The sequence below is a fragment of the Rissa tridactyla genome, chromosome Z, assembly GCF_028500815.1.
Source record: "Rissa tridactyla isolate bRisTri1 chromosome Z, bRisTri1.patW.cur.20221130, whole genome shotgun sequence".
Taxonomy (NCBI): domain Eukaryota; kingdom Metazoa; phylum Chordata; class Aves; order Charadriiformes; family Laridae; genus Rissa; species Rissa tridactyla.
The window spans coordinates 62658901-62676105 of record NC_071497.1 but is presented as its reverse complement, the minus strand read 5'-3'; the positions used below and the strand labels follow the sequence as shown (position 1 = coordinate 62676105).

Sequence of the window (17205 nt, the reverse complement as noted above, 5' to 3'; positions counted from 1 at the left end):
TTATTTCCTGAAACAGTGATTACAAGTCATTGTTTTGGATTGTTTGAGGAAAAACAGATTTTAAAATTTAGCAATGCTAATTGAATACCTGATACTGCATCATTTTTTCATATAATATAAAAATATTATGCTATCTTGATATTCATTGCAACTTTAAAAACATTGTCTTTTGTAGCTGATTGTAATATACAGGTCAGGGACATTTGTAGAGAATGATGTACTTACTGGAGAACTAAAAGAGCTGGGTTGATTTTTAATCCTGATTCCAATGTAGTCCCCCTTGCTACTAAGTCAGGAGTGCTGCAGTATCTTCTCTGGAACCCACCGGTATACATATGCAGCTTTGACATTGAGAAGAGGGGGATGTGGTTTTTAATCAGTCCTGGCATTTGGAACACAGTTTATTCTGTAGAATACTAAGATTAACACAAGAGATATTTGGGTCACAGATGGGTTTCTTAAAGTGGTTTTTTTTGGCAAATCATTGCACAGAATGCTGAGGATCACAAAAACCCAGTTCTTCTTCTTAAAATACACAGTATTGCTGTGGGGTTGCATCTTTTATTACTCAGCTTGTAGGTAAGGGAGCAGCAACATTCCCCTAAGATCATTACATAGGAGGAAAAAAAAAAATTTACATGTTTTGTTATTTATATTCACCTGAGTGGAAAAAGGTTAAAGCAAACTTCAGAATTTTTTTTTTTTTTAAAGGCTTTCTTCAGAGGAGGAGGAGATGGGTATGGTGTTACATTTTGCTTAAAATACATTCTTGCAAAAGTAACATACCTTTGGGAAACAGTACATCTTTCTTGTTGAATTATATTGTTTTCAGTAAAATATCTTGATTCCTGTAGTGTCTTTCAAAGATTATTACTGATGGAAAACTCTATTTTTTAACTGTTGTCTTTTTTTTTTCTCATTCCTGTAATAATATGCAATTTCAAGGAATACATTGTCGGGTTTTCAGTGAGTTATAATCAACTTTTTTCCCCCCCTTTCATCTGCAGCACTGCCTCCTAAGCCACCGAAACCTAACACTGCAACTAACAACGGCATGAATAACAACATGTCATTACAAGATGCTGAATGGTACTGGGGAGATATCTCAAGGTAAATCAACTCAAGACATGTATTTCTTATGTTTGGCTTTATGCTTTTGCTGTGTTATTCTGTGTGTATGTATTATGCTTAGGTATAGAAAAATTAGGGTTCTAAAAGACATTTTTTAGGATATTTTCCAACACAAACATATTACGGTTGGTTTTATTCCAAACATGACTAAAAAGTTACTGGCAGTTAGTTAGAATGTAGTATGTGAAATGTTCTGTTACTTTAAGACAGCTATATGAAATGCTAGCATGAAAGGACAGCACCAAAAAATAAGTATTTTCTTCTTGTCTTTGATACAGAACTTCCAACTGTAGGCACAATAGTTAACAAGCCAGACTAACAAGTGCCATATATTAGCAACATTTTTAACTGTACTATATATAGGTACATTAGACCAGCACTGGCTGCTCCAAATGTGCAGGCTTGTATGAACAAGTAGAAAGACCTTTGCATTAATACAATTTTGTCTAACAGTGAGAGGACGTAGGATATACCATTTTTATATCCCAGTTGTTCTCCAGCAATGTTAAATAAGCTATTAAATAACTGTATATATTAATATGGAGATCAAGAAGGCTTATAAAAACCATTTATTTTAAAACAGAAGAATTTAGAACACAGTGAGAGGATAAATGAGGGAGAAGCAGCTGAAATGATTGGTTACTTTTGCTTTCATTTTAGAGAAGAAGTAAATGAGAAGCTTCGAGACACTGCTGATGGTACCTTTTTGGTACGAGACGCTTCAACCAAAATGCATGGGGACTACACGCTTACGCTAAGGTAAGAGTAGTTATGCTAATAATACTTGACAGTAATACTTGACAGTAAAACACTGCATTTAAAATACAGTGTTCTTTAGGAAGTAGTACTTGAAGTATGCCTAACTTCTCAACAAACTTTATTTGCAGGAAAGGAGGAAATAACAAATTAATCAAAATATTTCATCGAGATGGAAAATATGGCTTTTCTGACCCATTAACTTTCAACTCTGTGGTTGAGCTAATAAACCACTACCGGAATGAATCTCTAGCCCAGTATAATCCTAAACTGGATGTGAAATTACTGTATCCAGTGTCTAAGTACCAGCAGGTAATTTGGTCTATTCTCTTTGTGTTTCACTTAAATACAGAGAAATTAATGCAGACTGGGTTGTCATTTATCATGAAGAACTTCAGTTCTGTTAATAACTGAAAAAATAAAGTGGGTATAAAACCGGATATTTTTGTTTAAAACCAACTACACAGTTTGCATGTAAATAATTAAAAGTTTAAATACTACAGATACATTATTAATAAATAAATTTATGTTAATAAATATCCCACTCATTAATGATGAAATATATAACTTGCAGTATAAAGCTGAACACTTGCAATGCAAAATTGCTTTTTGTCATTAGTTTCTCATTTGCATGTTTTACTATAGTATATTATATCTCCATATTGATGAAAGAGAAGTCTTGTTTACCATGTAACTAGGCATTTTTAAGCAGTTTAATCCTGAAAATCTGTGCAATATCTTTGTTTCTTTACGGAATATCTTTCCTCCTGCTCATCATTCCAGGATCAAGTTGTAAAAGAGGATAGCATAGAAGCAGTGGGAAAGAAATTACATGAATATAATACCCAGTTCCAAGAAAAAAGCCGAGAATATGACAGACTCTATGAAGACTACACAAGAACATCTCAGGTGAGCTAGATTTGACACTAAAGGGAGACTGGAAGACTTCTGTAGATTCGGAATAATATTCATACTGCCACCTTCCTTCATCTTCCTCCCCCTCCCTTTCGCTACCACTGCCATTGCCCAAAAGAGGAAACATATCTGAAGTGCTTGCTCAGTGTAGTAGAATCGCTTACTCATGTTTGAACAGTCACCACCTGTAACCTAACCCACCCTGTGCCCAAGTCTGACACTTGCATCCAAACCAAGCACAGAACGGTCTTGGTTTACCAGCAGTTCTGCATATGAGTGAAAGTTTTCAAGACACATTTTCAGGGAAGCACTGTATTTTATTACTAGTCTTTGAAGGATCTGGTTTCATCTATGCATAGTAGAGAGATTATGTGTGTACACACAGCTCAGGAATGAAAAGCTGCCTCTATCCTTCTTTCAACTGAATCAATTGTTAGCCAAATCTTGAAGTGCCAGTGAATTAGTGCTGTTTTACAGACTCAGAATCAAGACTGCTTCTTAAAACGTGCAGGAAATATGCCTAAACATAATTGAAGACAGAGGGAGAAGTGCAGGCAACTTGAACTAATGACTTAAAAGACTGAACGATCAACTAGCTAGGTAGGGGGAGTAGGATGGACTAGATGACGTCTTTGAGACCTGTCCAGGCCAATATCTTACACTTTTATTTCATAAAGCCACATGTACATTAGTTGTTACGAAGCACAAAGTGCATTGCCGTAAGGCTGTAATCATCACAAATAAAACTTATTTATACAAAGCGAAGATTGTAGCTAGCTTTTTGTCTAGCAGTTTTTCTTTGTTGGAAAACCTGATCATGAAAAGCCTCATCATGGTAACCTTTTGCATGGGCCTGTTTTCCTCTCTGTTGTAAGGCTCTGCATACATAATGCGTTCTGGTAAAGGGGTATTGAAGTCTTCTGTTACAATATACTGAAGGGTTTCTGTGATACAAGCCAATATAATCATACTTTCTGTCTGATAACAACTGTAATAACAATTATTTTATTTTTCAGGAAATTCAAATGAAAAGAACAGCTATTGAAGCATTTAATGAAACAATAAAAATATTTGAAGAGCAGTGCCAGACGCAAGAAAGATACAGTAAGGAATACATTGAAAAATTTAAACGAGAAGGAAATGAAAAAGAAATACAAAGGTCAGTATTGGTATTTCAAATTGTATGATTTTGAAGAAAGAAACAATGCCAAGTCTAAGTCTGCCTAAAACTAAAGCAAGATGGCGAGTTTAAAGTTGTTCAGTTGTGAGCAAAGCAAGCCTCAAATAGCGTAGATGGGAACTTGCAAAATGTATAGCTAAATCTTGAGAAATAATCTGTACTCTTAAGTGTCTATGCCACTAAATAGCTAATTATAAAGTTATGAATAAGACATCATCAGAGTGTAACCTACCACATTATTCCATTCAGAATTATGCACAACTATGAAAAACTGAAGTCTCGAATAAGTGAAATCGTGGACAGCAGGCGTAGATTAGAAGAGGATTTAAAGAAGCAAGCAGCTGAATATAGAGAGATAGACAAGCGTATGAACAGCATTAAGCCAGACCTCATACAGCTGAGGAAGACAAGAGATCAGTACTTGATGTGAGTATCATTATGAGTTAACAATTATTTTTTTTTCGTTGGTATCCAACTTCGGTGACTAACAATTAATTTTATTTGCAATTATTATCCAGGTGGCTGACTCAAAAAGGTGTTCGGCAAAAGAAGCTAAATGAATGGCTTGGAAATGAAAATACAGAAGAGTGAGTATTAAAAGATTTAAATATTTCTGGTATTTCAGATCATATTATGCAAAAGTGAGATAAAGCATATTTAATTCCTGGACCACATAGAGGAAATCTCAAACCTACATCTCCAGTAACAATGCACGCTGTTAACACATGACAGCCTACATCATGCAAGTATTAGAAGGGACTCTATCTCACCCCCTACTCTCAGTTGTTCAAGGAAATGCATAATCAAGTTACTCTAGCAAAACAGTGTCATTTAACCTATGTCTTTATTCTTACCAGCAAAATGAAGATCATAAGGCCGTAATATCTTATAGAGATGCTATATGGATGGACAAATTGTTCAGAAAGTCTCCTAGGCATGGGCAGGCTTTTTCCAATTTTCAAGCGTTGCTACTATGGTGCTATCTAGTACAATGGTAGATACCACAGTATACCACATTGCTACTGGAGATGATAAAATTATATATGCTGAAGAGTAGTCGTTCTCTGGTTTTGTGGTCTGGTTAATTTTCTGGGAAATGGCAGGATGGTATTCTGTCATTTCAGCAATTCGGTTTACTATAGCTTCTGACAGGGGTTTGCCTAATGAATACGTTTCATTTCATTCGGGGGAAAAAAGTAAAAAACACCTGGGTGGTGTGAATGTAGACCAAATTTAAACAAAAGCAAGCCACAAAATAGCATCAAAAGTGTAGTAACAGTGAGGACTGAACAAATAGAAAAACAAAGTTGTCTGAGTAATATTTGTATCAGCATTTTCGGCCTATGTAGTTTCCTGTGCATGCCTTTTACGCTGCCTGGCTGAACGTATAGCAAAAGCAGCAGACTGACAATGACTGTGTTGTGCATTTACATTCTAGCCTTGTCCACAGTCTATTTTAATTTGGCTTGGTTTATTGAGTCTCCTACTGTTATCTTGGAAATTGTGCATCTCTGCTGTGGCTGCACTGGTAGAAGCAGGTGATAAAAATGGCATACGTGTTTTAAAGCTGTGTTGTTCATTCAGTCTTGGCACAGCTCAAAGGTGATATGATGGTGAATGTGTAGGCACCTGTTTCCAGTAGTACTCCCATCGCTTAAACAGTAGACAAAGAACAATGCTAGGCTATAGTTTTAATGTAGCATCAAAATGTTTAATGAAAATCTTCGTGTTCTCTCACTCTGTTACTCTCCTTGCCAGTGAGTCTGTTAAGTGCTCAGATTTCTGCTGAAAAACTAAACTTTCAGAATATGACTTTAGGAAAAAAAGTTGTAATGCAGAAAAAATCAATATAATGAGCAGCAGGAAAAACAGGAATTGCTTTTAGTAGGTGCTGGTTGAAATAAAGCCACTGCTGAATGCATTTGAATATCATGCAGGACATTCGAGTACAATGGGATAAGGGACCTAGAGAGAATGTTGTCTGAAAAAAAACCCTTCTTTCTGAAAAACTGAATTCTGTGAGATTGCTGATTCTTGTAGACTACTTTGAGAATCTTCAGAAAGACAGAATGGTGGATAAGCGAGAAGTCATGTTTCCTTAGACCAAGGAAAACTGGTTAAAAACCTATTACAGAGAGAATAAATACATTACCAAAACACAGACTGATTGCAAGCTGAGCAGGAGAGGCAGGACCCACCAGTATAGGCTGCTGGAGGAGTGGGCAGCTCTGGAACTGCAGAATATCAAAGCGGTGTCCAGACAGCTGAACCAGAGACATCTTCTTTCATGGTGGACTTTAGCTCAGAGGGTTCTCTGTAACTCTGAATCAACTTCATAGTTGGTGGCTGGTTTGGTAGAGAAGGCCCTATATTATATGCTCTTCTCATAATCTGGTTATAAGTAGATGGCGAGCAGTCTACTATTCCACCCTTTCCACAAAGCCATCTCCCCTATAAAAAATTAATCTGTCTATCTGTACAACTGCTCGTAGCTTTCCCGAGCAGCAGCTGTAGTTGCTACATTGCATGACTTTCCACTGCTGACCAAGTGTTCTGATCTTTGGAAATGAAGCTGACTCAGAGGGTATTGATTTCATTGGGCTTGCTATTTACCAAAACAGTGAGCAATGGTAGAAGTATTGAAGTGCTTCACAGCAGATTCTGAAAGATACCACAGCATCCTTTTATATCCTTCTTCAGATTTACATGAGTGTTTTTAAAAGAAGCAAGAACCAGAACTTATATTTTATTTTTATTCAGTGGTTTGAATGGTGCAATATTACATGGGTTACATCCCTAGTTTTACCAGGGAGGCATCCTAGTAACCACTGACGTTTTTTTTCAAGTAATACAAAATGGGGACTACTTAATTTGTGGATTTTGCTTTGCTATGAGTTTCACAAACACATTTTGTCCTATTTCAACAGCCAATACTCTATGGTAGAAGATGATGAGGACTTGCCCCATCATGATGAGAGAACATGGAACGTGGGGAATATCAATAGAAGCCAAGCTGAAAATCTGCTGCGGGGAAAGCGAGATGGAACATTCCTTGTTCGAGAGAGCAGCAAACAAGGCTGCTATGCCTGCTCTGTTGTGTACGTACCCTAATTTGTGAATGATGTAACCAACATCTGAGGCACCTACCTTGAGCCAGGGCCAGATAGACACTTGTATGTGCATGGATCCAACTGGACCTTCAGGCTTAGAAGCCTGAAGGATGGCCTTGCTTAGACCAGCAAGTCCTGAGGCCATCCTTATTGCTGCTGCCTTTCTTACCCAGCTCAAACCTGTGGCACTCCCACAGATGAGCCTCACGCAGAAGGGAAACGAAAGCATGGATGCACTGCTTTATGTGCAGCTGCTAAGTCCTGCCAATCTCCCTCCTCCTTAAGCTAACACAACATCTGGGATTTGGGTTAAACCTGGGCTTTTACTATTATCATACCACAGAAGACAGGAATTCTATGTAGTGACTACCATCTTAAAATTTATTGCCAATACCTTATTTTCTAGCTTAACTTTACTGTACTGACAAACTAAAAACTGGTTGTTTTTTTTTCCTTTTTAGGGTGGATGGAGAAGTAAAGCACTGTGTGATAAACAAAACACCTACTGGGTATGGATTTGCAGAGCCATATAACTTGTACAACTCGCTCAAAGAACTGGTGCTACATTATCAACACACATCACTCGTGCAGCACAATGACTCTCTCAATGTCACACTAGCCTACCCAGTATATGCACAGCAGAGGCGATGAAGATCTTAATATTCTGGGTTGTTTGGTTTTTTTCTAAAGAAAAGATTTGACAACATTGAGGCCTCTGGAGAGAGAAGGCTCCTTTCAGCCTTACTCAAGAATTTCAGCTGCAGTATCAAAGCTATCTGTCTTCAGATGGGACTAGAGCTTTCTTTCCTTCACAACTGCAGTGGGAGAGATCACAGTATTAAGCTGTGAACGTATGTTTCTAATCTGAAGTGCTTTTTTTTTAATTAAGAAACAAAATACAGAGAGAGAGAGAAATCCTAACCTGATCTCCCTGCAGGGACCTAGAGGCCTTTAAACATGGTGCTTGTTTACGACCACTTCTGAAGCTTTACCAGCTAGAATATTGGATTCTGCAGACACAAGGTGTAAGAGGTTTTTGTCATTCGGTTATTGGAATTTTGTGGTCACGACCTGGCTTGGATTTGGTGTTGCTGCACTCAGTGGATACAGACACACAGCATTGTGGATTTTTTGGTTTCTGGTGAATGATATGTAGCAGAATGGCACTTTCATTTCTAAGGGACACTTTAAAAGGACTTCAGTTACAGTATGTTGTTCAGAGTAATTGTAATAGCAAAGTGCCAGGAAGTGTTTTGTTTAGACGTTTAAAAATCCTGTTTTAAGAATATATTTAAGACTGAAGAAAACAGGACTTTCAATGGCATACAGTATATAATAATGTACATAGTATTGGATGACTAACTATCATTGATGGAAATTGTCAATACCAAACTGCTTCTCTTTTTCCCTTTTCTGTTTGCTAAAAGCTGAATTCTTAGACTGTGCTATGCAATACTGAATTTTCTTTAGGCTGTAGTATTCTCTCAAGCATACCTACAGGTTAAGCTTGTTTTTCTTTCTTGTTTCCTTGTCTTCTTTTTTCTTTCTTTCTTTTGCCTGAGAATATTTTTCCTGATGACTATTTTTTGTTATTCATTTTGTTGTTTGTTTGGGGTTTGTTTTTGTTTTTTTTTTAATGTACAGGAAGCCAGCAAGAGTTGGTTTCAGAATTAAAACTATGAAATATTTTACAGTTTTCTTTGTATAGAATATTGAGCTACTAGCTCGAAGTTTTAAAAGTTGGTAATTTTTTTTTTGGACTAAATATTTTGTTGGGCAGTGCCTGATAAGCTTCAAAGCTGCTTTATTCAATAAAAAATATATGAACATTACAAAATATCACTGAGTCCAACAATATTGTTTCAGAGATAACTTTAGAATACGGTACCACGCTATGTTTGCTTCTTGAAGCATTTTGAACTTCTATCATGATTGTCTTTGTATTTGAAAGACAAAAAATGGTGTATACTTCTCTGATGGTTGCAGAAAAAAACAAGAAATTTGGCTACTGGGGTAGATAGTTTGGATTTCAGAATGAATCCACTATTCATAGTAAATAAATGACTTCTTGACCTACTGTGGCAGAATTTTTGTCAGCATGTAAAGGTATTTTCATTTCATATGAAGGAATTTTGTCTAAACTGTTGCCTAGGTTTGTTTTTTGTATTAGTATTGTGTAAAAAAAACTCCCACCTTTACTGAGAACGTTTGAATACAACTTAGAGCTAATTAAGACTGGAAAATGTCTGTTTTGAAAATGATTAGGCTACCATATTTAACATTTTGGATTTATTTTAATAATTTTGTAGACTGAGGCAGTATCAAAGTGAACAATTCTGTAATTTCAGGCACCAGAGACTTTAAAGGCTTATGGTTTAGCTAAATGAAACAAATACATGAATCCAGCTAGAGCAAATTTATTAGGAATTCTGGGACAATTCACTGTGGGTGCTTTCTGACCACCAAGAAAATTCACACCTTGCAAATTGATAAAGTAATGACATTCAGAGAAATTTTGGAAAAGTTTTGACTAAGTGAACATAAGAATTTGTTCTTCCCCTAAGATGCAAAGGCAAGACCCATTACTGTTAAAGGGAGTTGCACACACAATCAAAAGAGTAAGACCCATGGACTTCTCTCATAATAGCTCTGTTTTAGCGATACATGTGTTTTAATTCAAAGTATGCAGTACTTATTAAGCTATTGGAAATAATAAGAAATTTGCCAGTCTCCAGTAGTTTTTATATTATCTTTTAATTTTTACATTATTCCTTCATTTCTGAGGCTGTAACCCTTTTGATTTTATTTTGATTTTGTGCTCTTATATTTTTTGGTGGATTGTCTTTGCTTTCCTATAGATGTATTTTCTTACTAGAATTTATATCAGGAAACAAGATTCAACCAACATTAATGTTTTGGGATAGTCACCACTTACAAAATTATTCTGAATATTTTTTCTGAATAGAATTTTAGTCTTGATCCCTTCCCCTCCTCATTCCACGCTTTTTTCAAGCCTGTAGGACCATGTAAATTTGATTTACTAATAACTGGTTTTTACTATGAAAAGCACCAACAATTACTCTAGCATGCCAGTTATACTACTTGGCTTGAAGTTACAAATTAGTTCAATATACCACAATTTAACACTTGTAGCAATCCAAGATATTCTTTGGACATATATTAATTTTTGATTGTTAACTATTTTAAAAGTAAAATTGTATTTTTTCTCTATAAGCAAAATATATGTAATCTGAATTGATGTTTCGCGTAGCATTTGTCATGAAATTTTATTGTAGTTAAGGCATTTGGATCTAATTTTCCTCGTATTACGAAAACCTCTGCTATGTCAGTGGGCCGTATCCTTAGCATGCCCAGCCCAGTATGGGATATCATTTGTTCCTGTCGTGCTGTACAACTTCTCTTCGTCTGTTGTTGTAACAGAGAAAAAAAATTGTGTGTGTGCAAATTTGGCACTTGCTTTTCTTGCACAAGCAACGATGAGAAATAAGCACTATGTTGCGAGGATGAGTGCTTAGGGCTTCCTAAGGGGAAGTTCTGCCTACGCAGGGTCTGTGCAATTTGCAAGGATCACTGACACCCTGAAATTGGCATGAGTGGGTTTTCTTTGGTATTTACATATTGTGTGGCCTCTGCATTTCCCTCTCTCCTTAATGCACGGAGCTACATCTGCCAAAGGCCCTGGTCACTGCAGAGTTGTTTGTCCTTAATGTACCATATTGTTCACTCCAGTTTTGATTTGATCTCAAACATATACAGAAAAATAGTATGGGGATATAACTGAAGAAACACGGTGCTTTTCTGTATTTGTATTGACATTTAGTTTTTCCATCTAATATGATTCAAAGGTGGGATTTGTTTTGTTACATTTTTTTGGTTTGGGGATTTTTTGTTCTATTTTAAATCTCTGAGTTACGCTGCACTGCAGCAGCACTTTCACAAAGCCTTTGAAAGGTATGAGACATAACACAGAGAACCAAAACCCACAAGCAAAATCAGGAGTTTCTGATTTCCTTAAGGTGAAATTTGAATTTGCAGATTTGGGGATATGTATCTGTTCATATGCGTGCACACTTGCTGTGTTTATGTATGAATAGATCTTAGTATAGCTGCAATTTCACCGAACATGATCATTTTGCTGAATTCAGTAAGTTATATAATTAACTTTGTTTAAAGGCACACACACATGCACACTAGACCTTTGTGAGTGCGGCATGTTTCCAAATACAGTTAGAAAACTGAGTTTCTGTGTTGTTGGATATTTTCTTTAAAAAAAAAATTGTCTGTATGGTTCAGTTATCTAAGAAATCTTGTCAAGCAATCTGTAAAACCAAATCTTCAGATTTTCTGTTTGGTGTCAACTGTTCTGTAGTGAAGAAATGGCTTTGTCTTGTAATTGGCAATGAAATTATAATGCTTGGGAAAACATTCAGATGCTTCTAATGGGGAAAACTTCTGCCGATTTTCACACAGTGCTTTTGCTATGCATGGTATTAAGTTGGGAAGGTGAATCCTGATACTGTTTTTTATCGGGGTCACTTTAGAAATGGGCAGCTCAAAGCACAATGCCTCCCATGGGACAGGGTTCCAAAATGCAACATTTATATAGAATCATGTTGTATTTACTGCAGTTGAAGACTAAATTGGACTGTGAGAGTTGGTAATGTTACATTGCATTTGTCCTAATGAGACTGCATTAGCTGCCCAAGATGCTGCTATTTTTTTTTATTCTTGTTTTTAAAAATAAAGCTCTGTTCTGTTAAATGTCTTTAAAACATTAAGATTGCTTTGTTTTAAAATGGTCGTTGAGGAGGTGGAGGGTAAAGTGGGTTGTAAATTGCCTTTACAAGGCAACAGTGAAAACATGCCTCCTTGAAATTTTGTTCAAGCTATAGAGTTGATGGAGCTGTGTCTTGTTTTTAAGTTGCTTTAAAAATTGTAATAAGTCTTCAAGCAGAATAAAGGTTGTTTTGAAACTGCATTTCAGTTGTTGAGGCTTCACTAAGGACTGAGATGTCTGTCTACCAGCATCCTTGGCCAACTCTAATGTGTCTAATGTGGCCTACTTTGAAAATGAGACCCAAATACTCATTAGAGGGAAAAAGGGAACAAATAATTTCAGCTGACTCACAGCCATCCTCTGTATTCAACTGAATGGAGTACTTCAGTAGCTCCAAAATAGTCTTGTGTCACACAGTGACAAAATGGCAGTTCTGCTCATCTCATACTCTTGCAAAAGCAGCACAATATTCATGATCTGTTAGCTGTGTTTTACATTGCAGATGAAGTTCTAGTTCTTCTGAAATCAGGGTCTCTTTTGTCTCTGATTTCCATGAAGCCAGCTTGTCAGCCTTTGTAGCTATAAGTCATTTACCAACCTCATGGCTGCATCTAAGTGTGAAAACCAATGTGAGAATGAAGAAGAAGGAGAAAGTGAGGAAGGAATTGGGCAAAACCAATTCTGAGCATTGTTTTCTTCTGCTCATTATTGGTATGTGGTATCTGACTGTTTCGAGCCCATCCGTATCTTGCCCCAGGAGAGGTCCTCTGGGGAAGTCAGGAAGACATTCCTATTCCCATTCTGTCCAAGGTTTCCATTGCAAAATCTGCCCACATTTTGCTCACAGTCACACAATACCCCCTGATTGAGGTACTCAGGTAACAGGCTTAACAATCACAACATTGTCACTGGCCCTTAGAGGTTCTTATAAGAAATGTAGATTAAACGCTATTATGTTTTTAGCCCACTTAATAGAAAGTGGGGCTAGATCTGTGATGAACACATCTCTTGCAGTTTTTCTCAGTTCGTAAGATGATTCTTTTAAACAGACGCTGAGTTTATCCCATTCCTGCTCCCCGATGTTGAGCAACACAAACTCTTCTGCAGCCATAGAGCTCAACAAACCAGGAGAGGTTTAGGTTGGATATTAGGAAAAATTTCTACACCAAAAGTGTTATCAAACATTGGAACAGACTGCCCAGGGAAGTGGTGGAATCACCATTCCTGGAGGTATTTAAAAGATGGGTAGGTGTAGCACTTAGCAACATGGATTAGTTATGGTTTTGTCAGTGTTAGGTTGACGGTTGGACTTGATGATCTGAAAGGTCCCTTCCAACCTAGAAAATTCTATGCTTTTATGATTCTCTTTAAAAACAAAGGTTAGCTAGGTCATGAATCACACAATGTCCATCATCAGCTATTGAGAGAAATTGCAACTGGCTGATCGTAAACTGCAGAAATCTACAGAATGGCAGATTTCTTGATTGTATCATACATTCTATAGAAATCACTCTTGGCAGACTGGAAAAATAGTTTGCAAAAATGTTGTTCTATTTTTGCTATCTGCAGACAAACACACACCTACTTTCCTTCTCTGCTTTCTTGCTGGGCCTTGATGGTCATTTTTCATAGGGAATATGAAAAACTGCTTAAATCTGTCTTTGTGCAGCTACAAGTGGGTGTGATATTTTTAAAGGCTTGGGAATGCTCCTCATGGATTTTTGTTTTCTCCCCAAGCCTTTTGACTCCTGGCACAACATGGCGGGTGTGAGGGGAGCCCTGTGGCACAGACCAGCCAAGGCCCTGGGCTGCCCCTTGCTTCTCATAACGGCCTCCGACGGAGGCAGCCCGCCCTTACGCCACAGGGAAGAGCGCCTCGTGTTTGCTGAGTGACCCTTTTGAGATGATTACGTTTAGGATACACCTAACATCTACCCCACAGGCCCAACGGCCCACGGGGGCCCTTGTTTAAAGGGTGGGAACTGAGGAAACGGCAAAGAGTGAGGTCCTGCCAGCATCCCTGGATGGAAGGAAGGATAAAAAAAGCAGTTCTGCTTTCCCTGCAGGACAGCATGTGGGGGAGTGGAGTCAGATCTGCTTCCCGTCAAACACGGGCTGTACAAAAGGCACAAGGCCTTTCCTATCGTCTCCGAAACAACAAAAAGCATGAACTGTGGGAGCGCTACTGACAACATGGTTCCTGTGTCTCTTTCTTTTTAAAATCCATTTGGGGACCTATGTCCTCAAATACACGGACTACCAAAAATAGAAACTCTGGAGGGACGTTCTGGGTAAACAGACATCAGTCGATCAGCTACTATTCAAACTTTGTGTAATCTTTGTGGGGACCAGCACTTTAACCTCTGAACAGCAATCAGATAGGCAGAAACGTCCTGACAATTCTTTGAAAAAGCAGGTTATTATCCATGGCTGCGCCAGGCCATTTTTCCTGCCAGAATGGTATTGCAAGGACACCTCTTGTTGCACCATTCTCTACGAAGAAATTACCTTTGCATACTAAAAAAGAAGGAGTTTAGGCCACTGATTTAAACATGTGCAAATATTGACAAGAGAAAAATTTAACAGGGAGCACACAAAAGCTTCTAAAACCTGCCATCCTCAGGCCTTTGAACAAACAATATTGACAAAACCAGACATGAATATAGTTAATGATGATTTCACTGTCGTGTGTCTTGTATTCCTAACGCGTTAGAAGACTGTAGCCTGAGAAGAAAGACAATTAATTCATACCTGAGAGCATTTCTTCCTCAATAAATGTTTATTTCCTACATGGTTGACTTTATTTTTCTACAGATCTTATGCTTGGTGTGAAACAAACGTTCTGTGAAGGTTTCCGGATTTATCCTTTTTTTCTTTTTTTTTTCTTTTTTTTTTTTTTTTATGTTTTGATGTTGCAACCACCCAAAGTACTTCAGCGCATTTGCTCACTGTTAGGTGAAACAGACACATGAAGCATGAACATTTGGTGATCCTCCCGCAGGGAATCGCGTGGTTGGTTTTGTGACGGGGTGGTCCGTCACCGCTGCCTGCCCAGTACCCACAGCAGTGCTTCACGTTGATGCTGGCTTTTGTGTGCCCTCAGGCCTGTCACTGCACTCAGGGTAATGAGGCTTTAGCTGTATCTGTCCAAAAGGTGCAACTCACAGGAGCTTGTATGTTGTGAGGCTGAATGGGAGCAGAGACCTGAAAGAGCATGAAGTAGAAATATGAAAGGAATGCAAATCCAGCAGCTGCCAGAGCAGGAGCCAGCCATGCCATACCAGGGGGCAGGGGCCAAGGGAACGGCCTGGTACCTCTCGCTGTACCCTCTGGGCAAGGACAAAGACTGCACGGCACTGTGCTGGGGCTGGGGCCCCAGGCACCTTCCACCTTCCCTGTGAAATCCATGCAGGATTACTATTCTGTTGGGTAAAGGCTGACACTTAAAAACAGTGGCCGTTTGCAGGCTCATGCAATTTGCAGCTCTTCCACGTTTCAGGAAGACACTGAGATTGAACATTTTGAGGTGGGATTCATCTCATCTTATTTTAAGCACCTAAAAGAAAGGCTTGTCACCAAAGCTGTCTGGCAAAGCTCTTTTCACAGGGATCCAGGCAATTCCCCAGGGTGATTCACACCACCTACCTCAGGCACTATTCTTAGGATGCAGTGAATCACACCCTGAAGTCATTCCATTGACTGGAGGGGGAGCCCAGGCAAATGGCTTATGCTAGACATGCAACTTTAAGGTGGCTAAGGTTAGATGAACTCAGTCTCTTCCCTGCTGATAGACAGTTCAGTTTTAATCTTTCCAGTACCAGCTGTCGTATCTTCTGCTCTTAGACATAATGGTAAGGGACAGTTAATTTGGGGTTGGTTTATAGATTTTGTGTCTTTCATAATAATTTTGAAGGTGGCAGACAGGTTCAAAAAGATGCTTGGCTGTATCCTCCTTGGAGCTGCAATGCTGGGCTCCATGCAGAGGAATGCGGATAAGCAGTAATGCCAGGATATTGCTGGCTTCTCCTCCTGCTCCAGGGTAAAACCTAGCAATGCCTCAGGCCTGGCTTATTGGTGCCTTCTAATGTCTGATGTCTGATGACATGAAAGCCATAGACCTGTCTTTTGGGGAATAATTTGGTCTCTTGCCAGCCATGTGGTCAACTGAAAAGACATGGAGGAAGGAGATGCTGCTATTTTTTTCCAAGTGAGATCAGTCTGTTAGTCACCACATCTGTATTTCCTTTCTTACCCAGGGAAAACTTATGAAACTTGACTTTCTTCCCTTCTAGTCCATCCATTGCCAAGAACATAGGGTGGCATATTGTGACAATAAAACTAAGATAGGAAGGACTTCAGTCAAATTACCTCCCAGTCACACTGAGCTCTACTTCAGGGCAGCAGAGCTGTGTGAAATTCCCCACGCATCTACTACATGGAAAATTCAAGAAGGTGGCAGGCCCTATTATATTTTTTGGGTACATGTGTACCTACCCCAGTTAAACCAAACCTTTCAGTGGAGAAGGGTCTGCTGAGAAGGGTCTGCAGACTGCATAGGGAGTTTCCCAGTCCAATGAAATGGAAGATCTGGCCTTGCATACCCTCAGTGGCTAGAGTAGATGCAGTGACGGGTCTAAGGGAGGAACAACATTTAGGGGAGAAGCTTCAGGAGACTTGAGATGAAAGAGGAGAAGCTGTTTTGCAAACAGCTGTTGCTCTACTGATAACAAGCTATGTAAACAAGAAAGGCATGGACTGTCAAACAACCCATGAGCAGCAGGAGTTCTCAAGGGATGTGAATAAGATCCTCAGAATGGTTTCATGGCATTGCATCTCTTTATAGTAGGCACTGTAGGTTTCCAGACAAAAGAACAATGCTTCCATGTGAAGACAGACTGACCTAGCAGGTGAATAAATGTGCACAACTACTGTCCTGCAAGACTGTATTTCAGAGGCGGCAAGAGGATAAACATATTAAAAATAAAAGCCAACTGGTGTACAAACGCACACAATTAAATGATGCTGATGTTTCAAAAGGTCTTGATCTTCGTTACCAACAACAGTGTTACTAAAACTGAAATCTTGTCACGGTCTGTCTGTTTCCCACTGTAATCTTGGCAGGCACAGATGAGCAAATTCTCGTCCGTGGTTCTCCAGTGGAGAAAGTGCCTCTTATCTATCTGGGCCACATGGGCTTCCAGCAGGGTGCGGCCAGAGGCTGGACCTAAGTTGTCTTCCTTTAGTGCAAGTACATACGGGTACATATGTGCTCCTCTGACGAGCTGTGTGTGACAGCTCCTGGGTAACGCTGGCTC

At 38.7% G+C, this 17205-nt stretch overlaps 1 protein-coding gene and 1 long non-coding RNA gene across 7 annotated transcripts in view; one reads left to right on the top strand and one right to left on the bottom strand.

Moving 5' to 3' along the window:
* PIK3R1 (phosphoinositide-3-kinase regulatory subunit 1) overlaps nucleotides 1-11875 on the top strand; it is a 61408-nt gene extending 49533 nt beyond the window's left edge. For all 6 annotated transcript variants that reach the window (XM_054184667.1, XM_054184668.1, XM_054184669.1 and 3 more), the window contains 9 exons: nucleotides 1008-1110; nucleotides 1792-1890; nucleotides 2019-2199; nucleotides 2671-2796; nucleotides 3819-3961; nucleotides 4232-4408; nucleotides 4501-4569; nucleotides 6910-7080; nucleotides 7554-11875. In XM_054184667.1, coding sequence (XP_054040642.1) covers nucleotides 1008-1110; nucleotides 1792-1890; nucleotides 2019-2199; nucleotides 2671-2796; nucleotides 3819-3961; nucleotides 4232-4408; nucleotides 4501-4569; nucleotides 6910-7080; nucleotides 7554-7743 — 1259 coding nt within the window. In that variant the 3' untranslated portion in view covers nucleotides 7744-11875. The remainder of the gene's footprint in view (nucleotides 1-1007; nucleotides 1111-1791; nucleotides 1891-2018; nucleotides 2200-2670; nucleotides 2797-3818; nucleotides 3962-4231; nucleotides 4409-4500; nucleotides 4570-6909; nucleotides 7081-7553) is intronic.
* Nucleotides 11876-14721: 2846 nt separating this feature from the next.
* On the bottom strand, nucleotides 14722-16632 carry LOC128902187 (uncharacterized). Its single transcript, XR_008463674.1, has 2 exons — nucleotides 16385-16632; nucleotides 14722-15094 (listed from the first exon to the last, which is right to left on the bottom strand). It is a non-coding gene; the product is annotated as an uncharacterized LOC128902187 (long non-coding RNA).
* Between the last annotated feature and the right edge of the window lie 573 nt (nucleotides 16633-17205).